Below are 18,191 nucleotides of genomic sequence, written 5' to 3'. Positions count from 1 at the left end.
GAGCCATTCTTTCTCAGCGCTCCCTCTCTGACGACAAGGTCCACCCATGCGCGTATTTTTCTCATCGCCTGTCGCCGTCGGAACGTAACTATGATGTGGGTAACCGCGAACTGCTCGCCATCCGGTTAGCCCTAGGCGAATGGCGACAGTGGTTGGAGGGGGCGACCGTTCCTTTTGTCGTTTGGACTGACCATAGGAACCTTGAGTACATCCGTTCTGCCAAACGACTTAATGCGCGTCAGGCGCGTTGGGCGCTGTTTTTCGCTCGTTTCGAGTTCGTGATTTCTTATCGTCCGGGCTCTAAGAACACCAAGCCTGATGCTTTGTCTCGTCTCTTCAGTTCTTCAGTAGCCTCCACTGACCCCGAGGGGATTCTCCCTGAGGGGCGTGTTGTCGGGTTGACTGTCTGGGGAATTGAGAGGCAGGTAAAGCAAGCGCTCACTCACACTCCGTCGCCGCGCGCTTGTCCTAGGAACCTTCTTTTCGTTCCCGTTCCTACTCGTCTGGCCGTTCTTCAGTGGGCTCACTCTGCCAAGTTAGCCGGCCACCCTGGCGTTCGGGGTACGCTTGCTTCCATTCGCCAGCGTTTTTGGTGGCCCACCCGGGAGCATGACACACGTCGTTTCGTGGCTGCTTGTTCGGTCTGCGCGCAGACTAAGTCCGGTAACTCTCCTCCTGCCGGCCGTCTCAGGCCGCTTCCTATTCCCTCTCGACCGTGGTCTCACATCGCCTTAGATTTTGTCACCGGACTGCCTTCGTCAGCGGGGAAGACTGTTATTCTTACGGTTGTCGATAGGTTCTCTAAGGCGGCTCATTTCATTCCCCTTGCTAAGCTTCCTTCTGCTAAAGAGACGGCACAAATCATCATCGAGAATGTTTTCAGAATTCATGGCCTTCCGTCAGACGTCGTTTCGGACAGAGGTCCGCAATTCACGTCTCAATTTTGGAGGGAGTTTTGCCGTTTGATTGGGGCTTCCGTCAGTCTCTCTTCCGGCTTTCACCCCCAGTCTAACGGTCAAGCAGAACGGGCCAATCAGACTATTGGTCGCATCTTACGCAGTCTTTCTTTTCGCAACCCTGCGTCTTGGTCAGAACAGCTCCCCTGGGCAGAATACGCCCACAACTCGCTTCCTTCGTCTGCGACCGGGCTATCTCCTTTTCAGAGTAGCCTCGGGTACCAGCCTCCGCTGTTCTCATCTCAGTTCGCCGAGTCCAGCGTCCCCTCCGCTCAGGCTTTTGTCCAACGTTGCGAGCGCACCTGGAAGAGGGTCAGGTCTGCACTTTGCCGTTATAGGACGCAGACTGTGAGGGCTGCTAATAAGCGTAGAACTAAGAGTCCTAGATATTGTCGCGGTCAGAGAGTTTGGCTCTCCACTCAGAACCTTCCCCTTAAGACGGCTTCTCGCAAGTTGACCCCGCGGTTCATTGGTCCGTTCCGTATTTCTCGGGTCATTAATCCTGTCGCAGTTCGACTTCTTCTTCCGCGATACCTTCGTCGCGTCCACCCGGTCTTCCATGTCTCCTGCATCAAGCCCGTCCTTCGCGCCCCCGCTCGTCTTCCCCCCCCCCCCCCCCATCCTTGTCGAGGGCGCACCCATCTACAGGGTCCGTAGAATTTTGGACATGCGTCCTCGGGGCCGTGGTCACCAGTACCTCGTAGATTGGGAGGGGTACGGTCCTGAGGAGAGGAGTTGGGTTCCCTCTCGGGACGTGCTGGACCGTGCGCTGATCGAGGATTTCCTCCGTTGCCGCCAGGTTTCCTCCTCGAGTGCGCCAGGAGGCGCTCGGTGAGTGGGGGGGTACTGTCATGTACTGTCATGTTGTGTCTTGTCTCTGTCCTTTCCCTTCACCCTGTCTCCCTCTGCTGGTCGTTGTTAGGTTACCTTTTCTCCCCCTCTTTTCCCCCAGCTGTGCCTTGTCTCCTCCTAACCACCTCGTCACCCCTTTTCCCACCTGTTCCCTTTCTCCCTCTGATTAGGTCCCTATATCTCTCTCTGTTTCTGCTCCTGTCCTTGTCGGATTCTTGTTTGTTGTGTTTCATGCCTGAACCAGACTGTCGTCATGTTTGCTGTAACCTTGTCCTGTCCTGTCGGAATCTGCCGGTCTATCTGAGCCTACCTTTGTTTGGTTATTAAAGAAGCTCTGTTTAAGTTAGTTCGCTTTTGGGTCCTCATTCACTCACCGTAACAGAAGGTGATTCTAACATGTATTGACACAGGGGTGTGAATAATTATGTAAATGAGATATTTTTGTATTTCATTTTCAATAAATGTGTAAAAATGACTAAAAACATGTTTTCACTTGTCATTGTGGGTTATTGTGTGTAGACGGGTGAGAGAAAAAATGGTATTAATCAATTTTGAATTCAGGCTGTAACACAACAAAATGTGGAATATGTCAAGGGATATGAATAGTTTCTGAAGGCACTGTAGTCTACAGCACTTCATATTCTTTCTTAGAGATGAAAGGAAGATACAGATGTCAGATAATAATTTGATCACTCTGATGTTGCTGAGAATTTTCCTGCACCACAGGATTAACAGAAATTCAGTGAAAACCCGCAATAACACAAGGCTATATTAACAGTACTACACTTTTCATGTAGCCTAATTTTGGCCAGCTAATTGCCTAACCACTGATCAAGCGCCATTACATCAGCAGAAAAGTGTGAATGGACTAAACTTGTTGCAGCAAAAAATTATATTGCTGCAACAAAACTAGTCAAATTAAGATCCAATATCTGTAGGTTGATTAGTAGCCTTTTGCACTTGTACCTGGTTGAAAATTGCAGATTTGGACACTGATAAGTGCCTAAATTGGAACACAGTGGCCTTACAGTAACATGATATAAATGACCTCAGAGCTCAGGCTCTGCGCTTCACAGCTCTGTATGGGTTTTGACTGACAGCCTTTCTGAACTTGAGCATCGCACATGACAAGAAGTTGACCCCGTCCCTCCCGCTAATTGGGCAACTTTAGATCTTTTTAATTCTGACTGAGGGAAATGCTGTAAATTAAGAGGATTATAATAAATACTGCTTTTGATGTCATACAAGCAAGCCAAACACCCGTGAGTCCAAATGTGCATCTCACATTTCCATATCATAAAACTTGTGTAATATACAGTGCCAACATTTATGATCACTATGTTAGATGTGGAGCTACAAGATGTCATGGCGTTATACCCTAGGTTTAATAGCTACCATGGTTATGCATATGCTTTCCATATGTCTTCTGTAAGAAACATTTCAATATAGCCCCATCCATACAGTGCCTTGCGAAAGTATTCGGCCCCCTTGAACTTTGCGACCTTTTGCCACATTTCAGGCTTCAAACATAAAGATATAAAACTGTATTTTTTTGTGAAGAATCAACAACAAGTGGGACACAATCATGAAGTGGAACGACATTTATTGGATATTTCAAACTTTTTTAACAAATCAAAAACTGAAAAATTGGGCGTGCAAAATTATTCAGCCCCCTTAAGTTAATACTTTGTAGCGCCACCTTTTGCTGCGATTACAGCTGTAAGTCGCTTGGGGTATGTCTCTATCAGTTTTGCACATCGAGAGACTGACATTTTTTCCCATTCCTCCTTGCAAAACAGCTCGAGCTCAGTGAGGTTGGATGGAGAGCATTTGTGAACAGCAGTTTTCAGTTCTTTCCACAGATTCTCGATTGGATTCAGGTCTGGACTTTGACTTGGCCATTCTAACACCTGGATATGTTTATTTTTGAACCATTCCATTGTAGATTTTGCTTTATGTTTTGGATCATTGTCTTGTTGGAAGACAAATCTCCGTCCCAGTCTCAGGTCTTTTGCAGACTCCATCAGGTTTTCTTCCAGAATGGTCCTGTATTTGGCTCCATCCATCTTCCCATCAATTTTAACCATCTTCCCTGTCCCTGCTGAAGAAAAGCAGGCCCAAACCATGATGCTGCCACCACCATGTTTGACAGTGGGGATGGTGTGAGCTGTGTTGCTTTTACGCCAAGCATAACGTTTTGCATTGTTGCCAAAAAGTTCAATTTTGGTTTCATCTGACCAGAGCACCTTCTTCCACATGTTTGGTGTGTCTCCCAGGTGGCTTGTGGCAAACTTTAAACAACAATTTTTATGGATATCTTTAAGAAATGGCTTTCTTCTTGCCACTCTTCCATAAAGGCCAGATTTGTGCAATATACGACTGATTGTTGTCCTATGGACAGAGTCTCCCACCTCAGCTGTAGATCGCTGCAGTTCATCCAGAGTGATCATGGGCCTCTTGGCTGCATCTCTGATCAGTCTTCTCCTTGTATGAGCTGAAAGTTTAGAGGGACGGCCAGGTCTTAGTAGATTTGCAGTGGTCTGATACTCCTTCCATTTCAATATTATCGCTTGCACAGTGCTCCTTGGGATGTTTAAAGCTTGGGAAATCTTTTTGTATCCAAATCCGGCTTTAAACTTCTTCACAACAGTATCTCGGACCTGCCTGGTGTGTTCCTTGTTCTTCATGATGCTCTCTGCGCTTTTAACGGACCTCTGAGACTATCACAGTGCAGGTGCATTTATACGGAGACTTGATTACACACAGGTGGATTGTATTTATCATCATTAGTCATTTAGGTCAACATTGGATCATTCAGAGATCCTCACTGAACTTCTGGAGAGAGTTTGCTGCACTGAAAGTAAAGGGTCTGAATAATTTTGCCCGCCCAATTTTTCAGTTTTTGATTTGTTAAAAAAGTTTGAAATATCCAATAAATGTCGTTCCACTTCATGATTGTGTCCCACTTGTTGTTGATTCTTCACAAAAAAATACAGTTTTATATCTTTATGTTTGAAGCCTGAAATGTGGCAAAAGGTCGCAAAGTTCAAGGGGGCCGAATACTTTCGCAAGGCACTGTATATGCCAATTCCCACGACTGTAAGGGGTTAAATCAATTACTTACTTGTTACATGTCAGCATGGGTGAAACTTGCTTGTAAACCTTCCAAAAGAAACCCTAATCAGGCCTCAGTCTGAAATGAATCCCCTCCAAACAACAAGCTACGGTCAAATTTCTGTCCTTCTCCTTCTACTGGAGGAGCACATACTGTATCATAGCAGAGTGGGGCCAGTAGGAGGGAGTCAAACCCAGTTACTCCATAAAACATATGATTAATGCACTGCTGTCTCACCATCAGTGAGGGCACAGCACTCCACACTACAATGTCACAGACACACAACACTGCCTGCCTCTCCTCTTCATACCCTGTTAGAGCGAGGTAATACGTCCCAATCAGCAACAGAAGATGAGGCTCTGTCTCTAATTAAACATCTGATAGAAAATCTCCTGATGGCCTCTGACGTGTGTAGAATTATTCTCCTCCCCTCAGGACAGAGTAGACTCATTAATGCTAATACTGAGGAAGTAGGAAATGTGTGTTTGTGTGTGTGTGTGTGTGTGTGGGGCTAGGACTCATTACCAATGCCCTCCTCTGAGATATATATGACATGTCAGCAGGAGATAGCTGGGATTATTGACATATTCCTCCATGCGTCTCCCCTCAGGCCCCCCACTGATCCCATGGGCCAGGGGAGAGAGGGAGAGAGAGGGAGAAAGAGTGAGAGAGATTGGAGGAGTTTTAGGAGTAGAGGGGTAATTAAGCAGAGCTTCTTATCAACACCAAGACACAGCTGTCAGTCAAAGACAGAACAGGAGTCAGAAGTTGTCATGATCAAACCCACAGTGGGCAAAACTGACTAGCCAACATCACTACAGGCCAACATCACTACATGCCAACATCACCACAGGCCAACATCGCTACAGGCCAACATCACTACAGGCCAACATCACTACAGGCCAACATCACTACAGGCCAACATCCCCACAGGCCAACATCACCAACATCACTACAGGCCAACATCACTATATGCCAACATCACTACAGGCCAACATCCCTACAGGCCAACATCCCCACAGGCCAACATCTCTACAGGCCAACATCACTACAGGCCAACATCACTACAGGCCAACATCACTACAGGCCAACATCACCACTGGCCAACATCACCACTGGCCAACATCACTACAGGCCAACATCACCACTGGCCAACATCACCAAAGGCCAACATCACTACAGGCCAACATCACTACAGGCCAACATCACCACTGGCCAACATCGCTACAGGCCAACATCACTACAGGCCAACATCACTACAGGCCAACATCACTACTGGCCAACATCACTACTGGCCAACATCACTACTGGCCAACATCACTACAGGCCAACATCACTACTGGCCAACATCACTACTGGCCAACATCACTACAGGCCAACATCACCACTGGCCAACATCACTACAGGCCAACATCACTACTGGCCAACATCACTACAGGCCAACATCACTACAGGCCAACATCACCACTGGCCAACATCACCACTGGCCAACATCACCACTGGCCAACATCACTACTGGCCAACATCACTACAGGCCAACATCACCACTGGCCAACATCACCACTGGCCAACATCACTACAGGCCAACATCACTACTGGCCAACATCACTACAGGCCAACATCACTACAGGCCAACATCACTACAGGCCAACATCACTACAGGCCAACATCACCACTGGCCAACATCACCACTGGCCAACATCACCACTGGCCAACATCACTACAGGCCAACATCACTACTGGCCAACATCACCACTGGCCAACATCACCAAAGGCCAACATCACCAAAGGCCAACATCACTACTGGCCAACATCACCACTGGCCAACATCACCACTGGCCAACATCACCAAAGGCCAACATCACCAAAGGCCAACATCACTACTGGCCAACATCACCAAAGGCCAACATCACTACTGGCCAACATCACCAAAGGCCAACATCACTACTGGCCAACATCACCACTGGCCAACATCACCAAAGGCCAACATCACCAAAGGCCAACATCACTACTGGCCAACATCACCACTGGCCAACATCACCACTGGCCAACATCACCAAAGGCCAACATCACCAAAGGCCAACATCACCAAAGGCCAACATCACCACTGGCCAACATCACTACTGGCCAACATCACTACAGGCCAACATCACTACAGGCCAACATCACTACAGGCCAACATCACCAAAGGCCAACATCACCAAAGGCCAACATCACCACAGGCTAACATCACTACAGGCTAACATCACTACAGGCCAACATCACTACAGGCTAACATCACCACAGGCTAACATCACTACAGGCTAACATCACTACAGGCCAACATATACCAAATGGAAAATAATGTAAATAATACAACAGTTTTTATATGTTAGTAATTTAGAATTCATGGAGATCACTCCATTCTTTACTGGGGATAGTAAAGAATTCAGCTGTCCTTGAGTCTTTCCTGAAATTGAGTCATCCTATGCAACGTAAAGGGCAGATAAGAGAGACACATACAGTTTGATGCAACTAGACATACGTACAAATAGTTCCTAGAAGAGAGTGGTATGTAGTGTAGTTCCCAAATGAATTATGATAATGTTGTGTCTCTGTCTAATGACTGGATGCACCACAACAACCTATAGAGACGTTAGGTAGCTGTCTACTGCCCGTCCTCCCCCGAGGCCCGTCCTCCCCCGAGGCACGAACGCACATCTGCTTTTCATTTAATTCTGCCTCGAAATTATTGATAAATGACTTGCATTTACTTAATTCTGTTTAGCGTTCATTTTTTTCATGTCATTCTCTTATGAAGAGTCACTGTGTGTAAACATATTTCTTGCCAGGGGCAACATAATGCATAGTAGAGTACACAGTATGTTTTAAATAGCGAGGGGATTGAGATACTTTCAAAGCAAAATGCACATCCATTATTTCTCAGGTCTTCTAAGAACCAAAGACAAATACAGTGAGAATATCCTCACACTGACTTTGTTCAAATAGCAATTCACATTTTTGTTCCTTTTGCATATATTTCAAAATAAAATATTCTAAACATGAACCACTTGTTTAAAAAAGCAATACATCCAAAAAAACATGAATATAATAGGATGCAACTTATTATCCACTGCTAACCGCCAGCTAGGCCACGGTTTGCCACCTCATCTTAAAAACATATTGATCTGAGACAGTAAATCAGGCCTAGCAAAGTACATAAGAGGCTTTCAGATTGACTCAATTGATACACCAATCACCCCCGTCTGTGATCTACAGTTGCTAACTAGCTTCATTTACCTCAACGCTTTTACATGTGTGTAAATAACACATTTCATACCCCCTAATAGGTTGTTTGTGTCCTGGAATATTAGGAGAAGCAGAGATGTATATCCGGAAGTAATACAAGAGTGTCATTTGAGCTGACTTTCTCGTGTTTTTGCAAGTGGGCTAAACTAGGATTTCGACATTGTTACAGTGTTGGTCTATGTTGGTATAGAAGGGAGAGCGGGAGAGCAGCGGCATCTTACTGTGTCATCCATCTCCTGCAGATCAGAGGATTACACAGCCAGGGGATGAGCGTGCCGCCTCGCTGTCACTCCAACTTAGAGAGCCAGGCAGGAAGTTGTGTCACAAGTCTATCCACACCCGGGTCTAGCTGCGCCAGGGCGGCTGTACACAAGGCTCTCTAATCCATAATCCATAAATGCTGGACATATTTATAGTACAGATGCTACAGAGTAAAGATCAGACTGATCCATCACCTCTACCCCCCATCTAATTACAAACTGGACCAATGGAATTGTTATGTAAAAGGACTTTGGCTTGGAGAATGTGTATGCCTCTTTTATGTGAATGTCCTGTAGGTCTCAATGTTCAAAGCTCAAAGACACAGAATGTTTTGTTGTTTTTCTTGCGTATTCTCGGGAGTTTTAACCTGCATGTGTGTGTGTGTGTGTGTGTGTGTGTGTATGTGTGTGAGAGAGACGTGGTGGAGAGGCTGACTGGTCTGGCAGACTGTTCCACATGACCTACTTCCTGGCTAAACAAGAGATTAGCGCCAAACTCCCCATCGCCGTGGGCTGGCCAGGCTATGGCCGGCCAGAGTGGTCTGTGTCCAGCCCGCAAGGCAGACTAATGACAGTTTAAGAGAGACAACATGACACAAGCCAAACCTATCAGACAGATATTACACCAGTCAGTGATATGACACCAAAATAAGAGCTTCACAGAAATCCACACCATAGTCCTCTCCAGTCCACTCTCACAGTGACATCACTCTGGCCTTTAGAGAGAGGATTGAGAGAGCAACCGACGCTCTGTATACCCAGAAGTCTTTGCTTCAAATGTTTTAGGCAACTTTAAATCATTATCATTGAACAAATTAATTGAGGTTAACTATATAAATAGATGAAAACGCATACAAAATAAAGAGAAAATTAATATGTAACCAAACAAGAAAGAGATTACAGACATGAACCTGTGAAATAGCATAAAATGAAGACAGAAAAAGCTACCGATACAAGCCTGGCGATTAACTGCCATACTGGATAAAGTTAACAGTGTAACAATACAGACAGTTGCCATGGAAATGTCTTGGGGAATATTCCTCTAGGTGCTTTCTCTCACCTAAACTTGACTTGTAATTGAATTTTTGACTGATGAAGCCAGGGTTGACAAATCACTAGTTAAATCCACTCAACACATGGCCTATGTGCATATATTTACACACGGAGGTGCCAAAAACAGCTTTCCCGACTCTGATTGTGATCGCACACCAATTAACAGTGTTTTCATAGTGCCAGCCATGTAGGTCTACTCTAAATCTAAATTAATGTATTAGATAAGGGACTTGTTGAAGTGTTTAAATGTTCAGATGCGATGTCCAGATATGTAATGAGCATAGAGATACTAATTCCTATTTCTATTATTAAAAAGTACTTACTAACCTATAATGGACTCATCTTACTGCAGGCCAACATCACTACTATATACCCATGTTACAGCCTCTGGAACAGATACAGAGGTGCACCTCACAATTACAGCGTCCCAACGGATTTAGAGGGCATAGCTGCCAAGGACTTAACGGGGACTCGCAAGTTACAGCAACAGGGGTCCGTAGCGGGCACAGTTAGAGGGAGAGGTATTGGGCACAGTTAGAGGGAGAGGTAACGGGCACAGTTAGAGGGAGAGGTAGAGGGCACAGTTAGAGGGAGAGGTATTGGGCACAGTTAGAGGGAGAGGTAGAGGGCACAGTTAGAGGGCACCGTTAGAGGGAGAGGTATTGGGCACAGTTAGAGGGAGAGGTATTGGGCACAGTTAGAGGGAGAGGTAGAGGGCACAGTTAGAGGGAGAGGTATTGGGCACAGTTAGAGGGAGAGGTATTGGGCACAGTTAGAGGGAGAGGTATTGGGCACAGTTAGAGGGAGAGGTAACGGGCACAGTTAGAGGGAGAGGTATTGGGCACAGTTAGAGGGAGAGGTATTGGGCACAGTTAGAGGGAGAGGTAACGGCACAGTTAGAGGGAGAGGTATTGGGCACAGTTAGAGGGAGAGGTAGAGGGCACAGTTAGAGGGAGAGGTATTGGGCACAGCGTCATGGGACTTACAAGGCACTGCTCGGAGGTAGAGGTTCTCCCGGATGACCTGCTGAAGCTGGCTGTCCATGGAGCCTGGAGTGAAGCACTTACTCAGATACAGCCTGAGGTCCTTACACAAGGTAGAGCCTGAGGGGCAGAGACAGGGAGAGAGAGGAGAGAGAAACATAAAGAGGGGGGGAAGAGAGGAGAGCGAGAGAGAGAGAGAGAGAGAGAGAGAGAGAGACAGACAGAGAGAACTTGCTAAATCAGCGCAACAGTCAAAAACTGACGAATTGTGTAAATATTTGTATACCCTGTCAAAAGGAGAGTGACAACCCAAGCCAACATTCCCCAGACTGTATTGCTACAGTAGCTTTGATTTACCCCTATATCATTCCAACCCCCTCCTTCTCAATCCCTCCCTCTCAATCCCTCCCTCTACATCTCCTTCTTAACACCTTATCAGTCATCCTGAGTACATAATATATTATTTCCCGGCCTCTCATGCATAGCCTAATAACACAGAGGTGGTGTGGTGCTGTCACACAGCAGGCTGGGCTTTTGGCCCAGGCACTTATTTCACTCTCTGATCTATTCGTTTAATCTCAAGTGCTTGATGGCCTCTGATGACAAGTCACTTGGTGTTATGGATGGCCTGAGAGCATCTCCCTGCTCGTCACACTGACAGACGACCACCACGTCCACTCCTTCCCTGCTTCCCAACCCTCTGTCTCTGGTAAAGTGGCTGGGCTCTAGGCTGGGCCCAGATGTGAGTGCAGATTGAATCCGCTGCGCTGCTATTAAAACGTCTCTGTAATAAAAAATTTAATAGCACAGGTCGTCTCCTACAACCACACCTGATCCGCCACATATGGTCAGTATGACGCGCAAGACTCGGGCCTGCAGCTTCCTGGGAGAAATAATGAGAGGCTTTTGTTGGCATTGTGAAACAGCTGTCCAGCATTGTGCTTTATGAATATAAAATAAATACATCAGACTAATGTTGCCATATACACTGTGAGTAAAATGAACTGGAGTGCTTGCTTTCACAGAGCTATGTTGCTTTCACAGAAACAACAGGATGCACTAGACAAGAGCCCCTATGATGTACATCCATGAACACGGCTTCACCACAACACAACACGGCACATCACTCACAATTAAGTAAGGCGTTGTCCTACACATCCGCTTTCAAGGTCATTATAGACAGTAATGATAATGTTTGTCTGTCAAAACATGGACAGGGTTGCTACAAGCCCTTTAATCCTTGTGTGTCACACAGATATAATGAAGGGATCATTTGCCACACTTACTTAGTCTCATATCATATCATTAGTGGTGGAAAGCCTGAAAACACTATAGTGTCCCTGACAGCCTGGATTGTGGAGGAAGAGAAGGTGGAGGAGGAGGTGGAAGGAGGATGTGTAGAAGGCGGAGGTGGAGGAGGGGGAAGGGGGGGGCAGAGGAGGAGCATGAGGGGGAGGAGAAATGAGGAGGTATAGGCCTACAGCAGCACATTACAGCTCAGCCCATCCATCTCTGTTCAAAGTACATGCAGTCGGAATACCCAGGTAGGGAGGCCTGGCTCTCAGAATGATTATGGATGTACCAGCGGCAGAGGGACCAGAATTAAAGGGCCCCATTTACAGTCCTGCGATTTAGCCATCAATCTACCCCAGCAAGGCCATGGGGAGCCACGGTCAGGTGACATAGTGCTGACATATTGCTCCGTTCAGACCTAACAAAGACATCCGTCACCCCACCCCCCTCTATAAATTCCAAGGCCCCTCCAGGGTGATAGACAACTGTATCGTCATATCGGCACAGCCCTCTCTGGACTCCTTGTCACATGTGTCATCGGGAATTTGAACACTTCCCTCTCTCCACGCACTGTGTTTTCGGGACCACCCGCAGTAGACATCTGAACGCTGACATTTTATTTATATTATTTTTACATTTGACTTATTTTACTTTTTTCGCCCCAATTTCGTGGTATCCAATTGTTTTTAGTAGTTACTATCTTGTCTCATCGCTACAACTCCCGTACGGGCTCGGGAGAGACGAAGGTCGAGAGTCATGCGTCCTCTGAAACACAACCCAACCAAGCCGGAGGAAACAGCTTGCACCTGGCGACCTGGTCGGCGTGCATTGCGCCCGGGCCGCCACAGGAGTCGCTAGTGCGCGATAAGACATGGATATCCCTACCGGCCAAACACTCCCTAACGCGACTGCCGGCTGCGACACAGCCTGGGCTCGAACCCAGAGTCTCTGGTGGCACTCTGGTGGTTAGACTCAGTTGTTGACAAGTTTGTTTTTCCAGTATCAGTGATTATTGAGCTATGTTTGGATAACCACTTGGGAAGCGTGTTATTCTATGAGTTGCCTAAGGGAGGTGTTATCACGTGAAGGAGAAGTTGGGGTGGACAACGATTTAAGAGATTGACGGATGAGGCAGCAGCATTCACAATGTGTCCCCAGACCAAGGAGTAAGTTACCATACCGAGCCATACAGTACCTGGTGAGACCGTCTTGATGCGGATGGGATGGAGGCAGGAGTTGAGGACCCCCCGGACATCTCCTAGTGTCATCCCTAACACAGGGGTACCCCCAATCTCTAGGATGATGTCGCCCACTGTGAACCCGCCCCCGGGGGCTGAGGTGACGAATGGGAACTCTCCATAGTCAGCTCCGCCACCCACCGCCACCCCCAGTTCCCCAGAGGAACCAACCAGGGGGATGAAGCTCTCCTGGACCTTGGAGCGCCAGTGCAGCTTCCTCACGGCTGCCTTAGACATAGCAAAAGAGCTGAGGAGGGGAGAGAGAGGGAGAGCGAGCGAGAGAGGGTGTGAAACAGAAACAGGGAAGACAGTGTCACTGACACAATCGTGTTATTAAGGTGTGATTTCATATCTGAGGATTTCATTAACCTGACGTTTCCCAAGGTACTGAACATGTAAAGAGCATAGCATATCTTCAATACAAAACAACTGCAGTAAAAGGACTGTGCTGAGTTCAAGCACTCCCTCCTTTAGTACAGAGGACCTGCATGTGAAGCAGAATGACATGGAAACTGTGTGTGTGTTATACAAACACTGTGTACTTGACCGTGGGTCGAACTGAAATACAGTAAACAAACTGTCAAGCGCTCAACTGTCACACTCAATACTGATGCTGCTTTACCTCAACGGAACACTTTCTCTATTGTATATACACAATATGCAACATAAACACACAAAACATACGGGTAGGTATATTCCCATCGTGGCAGTCTGACGGAAAGATCTAGTCTGTTGCCAGGGAGACCTCATAGGGTACTGTAAATGAATGCCTGTTATTGATATGGGTAATTCAATACAAACAGAAAATTCGGAAATAAATTGACAGTAAAATGTTGTTGGGTCTCAATTATATCTACTAAGAATTGCATTTACTGCAAAATACTTCAATAAATCCTCTTTCCAGACATGAAGAATCACGATTATTCCATGTTCACTGAAACTCCTGCCGAGGAAACGTTTGCTTTCCAATCAGATATTGCAGCCTATGGAAATGAATACGCAATCAAAACAGACGTGATGCACTGGACATGTTGCACTGTTGCACTGTGAATTGCATGATGTCTAGAATTCCAAAAGAGCAGCATGGTAAGTTAAGTTTGATGCCTCTTCCAACAGTTGACTTTTAAAAAGGTCTTTGTTGAGAGCCAGTGAAGTGGCAGGTGGGCGGCTCAGTGAGAGAGGGCAGGTGCTCCTACACCGTGACTGAGAGAGAGTGCCTCGGTCTGACAGGATGGGAGCAGTGCGGTCAGACTGTTACACAGGAGACACACAGATCTTAGAGACAACGAGACATTACACTTACCCAACACAGGGACGGATGGGGTAGGTGTATGGATGAAAGACTGTGAGACAGCCCAACATAAAGATTTTAAGCGAGACACACGGTACTGAGGGACTGACAAATAATGAAAGGCAGGGAGAACAAAAGTTGATATGTTTAAGCACTGTGTAATTATTTTTTTGTCCTAATAATGAGTTCTCTGTTATCACAGAAGGCTCCCTGTGTTGATACCTTAACATGCGGTGACTTAGTGACCCAGGGATGGAGGGACAGGAAGACTGGCTTTTAGCAGAGGAAGTGAGGACAGCAGGGTCTCCCCCCAGGCCCACCTGCCCAGGGCCAGCACACCTAATGACGCTAATTTATATAGTGTGAGGAAGGGACACGCCTAATCACTTCCTCTTGACTGACTGGCTGGTTGATCAGCCATGTATCCTCCTCCATCTTCCATCTCATCTCCTCCCTCTCCCCTGGCTGGTGGCGCCACAGCTGATAGGACGGGGGAGGGGTAGTGAAGGGGGAGGAGAGAGGGCAGAGGGAGAGGTGGGATAGAGAGAGCGTGGGTGTGGGGAGAGGGGGAGAGAGAGTGGGAGAGAAAGCGAGAGACAGAGACAGAGATAGCGAGAGAGCGAGAGAGAGAAAGAGAGGCACCACACAGCCTGGGGTTGGCAGTGGAGTCGCCGGTTTGACCTTGCAGGGCGACAGGAGCCAGAGCTTGGTTACAGTCTGGTCTGCTCTATGGGGGCCAATGAGTTCTGTTTTATTTGAAACATCTCATCACTATGCCTCTGTTCATCCAGTCTGCGAATTGAATTGATAAAAGAGCAAAGTCATGAGTAGGTACTGTTTCCAGTACCACTGTTTCCACAATTCTGCTTATTTCTTAATTGATCACTAATTGTCCTCTCTGCACACTCCCTCTCTTTCTGTCCTGCTGTGAGACCTTCTGCAGCTGAACCTCCCAACCATACATCCTTCCACCCACCCACACAGAGTACACACAAACAAAGAGACCCCCAATCAATGAAACACATGCACCAAATACAGAATGAGCATGAAACAAGGCATACACAATCTAATGCCACATGTAAGGGATAATCAACGAGGGGCTATGCTTTCTAGGGAAAATAGTGAATGAAATGGAAGGTGTGTTCCACGACGCAGTAGCGGAGTGGAACTGACCTTCCACAGAGTTGCATTATTTTCCAGAGAACGCATAGAGCTCCAAGTTGATTATCCCTAGAATTTAACACATTTGCCGCGGGAAATGTGTTCATTTGCCAGTAGAAATGTGTTCAACATCCACTGAAGTAGCTAGCAAGTTTACTATATATACCGAAGTATGTGGACACCCATTCAAATGAGTGGATTCGGCAACTTCAGCCACACCCGTTGCTGGCAGGGGTATAAAATCGAGCACATAGCACTATGCAATCTCCATAGACAAACATTGGCAGTGGAATGGCCTTACTGAAGAGCTCAGTGACTTTCAATGTCGCACCGTTATAGGATGCCACCTTTCCAACAAGTCAGTTCGTCAAATTTCTGCCCTGCTAGAGCTGCCCCGGTCAACTGTAAGTGCTGTTATTGTGAAGTGGAAACGTCTAGGAGCAGCGTAGGCTCAGTCGCGAAGTGGTAGGCCACACAAGCTCACAGAACGGGACTAACCAGTGCTGAGGGGCGTAGCGTGTAAAAATGTCTGCCCTCTGTTGCAACACTCACTACTGAGTTCCAAACTGCCTCTGGAAACAACGTCAGCACAAGAACTGTTCATCGGGAGCTTCATGAAATGGGTTTCCATGGCCGAGCAGCCGCACACAAGCCTAAGATCACCAAGCACAATGCCAAGCGTTGGCTGGAGTGGTGTAAAGCTCGCCACCATTGGACTCTGGAGCAGTGGAAACGCATTCTCTGGAGGGATGAATCACGCTTTACCATCTGGCAGTCCGACGGACGAATCTGGGTTTGGTGGATGCCAGGAGAACGCTACCTGCCCCAATGCATAGTGCCAACTGTAAAGTTTGGTGGAGGAGGAATAGTTGTCTGGGGCTGTTTGTCGTGGTTTGGGCTAGGCCACTAGTAAAGGGAAATCTTAACGCTACAGCATACAATGACATTACAGACGATTCTGTACTTCAAACTTTGTAACAACAGTTTGGGGAAGGCCCTTCTTGTTTCCGCTTACAATGCATCCATGCACAAAGCGAGGTCCATGCAGAAATGTTTTGTTGAGATCGGTGTGGAAGACCTTGACTGGCCTGCACAGAGCCCTGACCTTAACCCCATCGAACACCTTTGGGATGAATTGGAACGACGACTGCGAGCCAGGCCTAATTGCCCAACATCAGTGCCCGGCCTCACTAATGCTCTTGTGGCTGAATGAAAGCAAGTCCACGCAGCAATGTTCCAACATCCTAGTGAAAGCCTTCCCAGAAGAGTGGAGGCTGTTAAAGACCAACTCAATATTAATGCCCATGATTTTGGAATGAGATGTTCGACGAGCAGGTGACCACATACTGTTGGTCATGTAGTGTAGCTACAGTAGTTGTAGTAGTTATAACCATTGAATTCTACTGTGCAAATTTGACGTGCGTTATAGGGAATGCACACTCTAGAATGCCCTTCAAGACAACCAGAAACAAATATTCAACAATGCCATGGTATAAGAAAACAATAACGCATGACAAATGATATTGGCATCGACATATGTCATCTTTTCATCTTTCTGAACGCATTACTCTGACTCCATCATGTTTCAATTAAATGTAAGTACGTTTTGAGACCCCAAACGCTCTAAAGATTTCTGTCTTCTGAGCTACATATGCTTAAATGCTATTTTGGTTCCCCCATGTTTGGGTTTTGCATGGCTCTGCCTCTGGCTGTGGTTACATTTACAAGAGATGCCCGCTGTGGTGTGGTGTTCATAGCTGCTGTCTTGATCTCGGTAGCTTCAGGGACAACAGTGTCAGCTCTGGTGAGGCGGAGTCCTCTGAGTCCCGCTCTCTCACACAGAGACAGCCAGTCAACACAGCATAGTTCCCTAGACTTTGTCTCTAGTGCTGTGTGATTGTACTGAAATGTCTTTCAACTGGTTGTGTTCGTAACAAAGTTGCCCTAAGAAACATACAACATGTTGAACATTTTAACATTTGAATATTTAAAGAAAGAAAAAAATGTGTGTGTCTGACCTGAAGTCAGTAGTTAGGAAAACCTGCCCGTTAAAAGATGGTTTAACAACACATCGCTAAATTTGCAAGACACAAGAGCTGTCAAAAGAAATCACACTTCAACTTCCGTAGAGAATCCTTCGGTAAGTGGATAACTCTCTGAAAGACACGTATTACAAATAGAAACAGCAATACTTCAGACTGCAACTGAATGGATTGACAGAGGAGAACACAATATACAGATTCAAGGATATCTAGCACTATAAAAAGCACCTCGTATTGAAAATGCTGGCCTTTAGCAGAGGGAAGAGCTGACCAATACATATCCTATTTCACAGACTTCCTCCTCCCAGTGATCTGTTCTGCCATCTTGTCTTTCAGAGGTAATTTCATACCAGTCCATCCTGACAGAGACCTTAACGTATTCATCTCCCCGTGGAAGCTATTCTTGGAGGTCAATCTTCATTCCTATCTGATCGTTATTCTTTAATTCAGAAAGTATGAATAGCTACTGCTTCAGGCTACATATAGAGGGAAAACATGAAAAGCATAAACAGGCATTTGTTTTTCTCCATTTGAAGTATGTACTTTTCAGCTCTGAGGGACATACGACATGCTTGTTTTCTTGCATTGAATACTAAACAATCCATTTACTATACCGGATTGTAAATAGTTCATTTATCTTCCTCCTGTGAAAAAAGGCA

The 18,191-nt window shown here is 46.5% G+C and overlaps 1 protein-coding gene across 5 annotated transcripts in view; it reads right to left on the bottom strand.

Moving 5' to 3' along the window:
• LOC110491078 (membrane-associated guanylate kinase, WW and PDZ domain-containing protein 2) overlaps window positions 1–18,191 on the bottom strand; it is a 58,141-nt gene that overhangs the window by 34,174 nt on the left and 5,776 nt on the right. For all 5 annotated transcript variants that reach the window (XM_036945828.1, XM_036945827.1, XM_036945831.1 and 2 more), the window contains exons 2-3: window positions 12,996–13,285; window positions 10,511–10,627 (exon numbers count right to left, since the gene is read on the bottom strand). In XM_036945828.1, the coding sequence (XP_036801723.1) occupies window positions 10,511–10,627; window positions 12,996–13,275 (397 nt within the window). In that variant the 5' untranslated portion in view covers window positions 13,276–13,285. The remainder of the gene's footprint in view (window positions 1–10,510; window positions 10,628–12,995; window positions 13,286–18,191) is intronic.

This window comes from Oncorhynchus mykiss, chromosome 16, assembly GCF_013265735.2.
Source record: "Oncorhynchus mykiss isolate Arlee chromosome 16, USDA_OmykA_1.1, whole genome shotgun sequence".
Taxonomy (NCBI): Eukaryota; Metazoa; Chordata; class Actinopteri; order Salmoniformes; family Salmonidae; genus Oncorhynchus; species Oncorhynchus mykiss.
The sequence above is the reverse complement of the archived record's forward strand: the minus strand, read 5'-3'. Positions and strand labels throughout refer to the sequence as shown.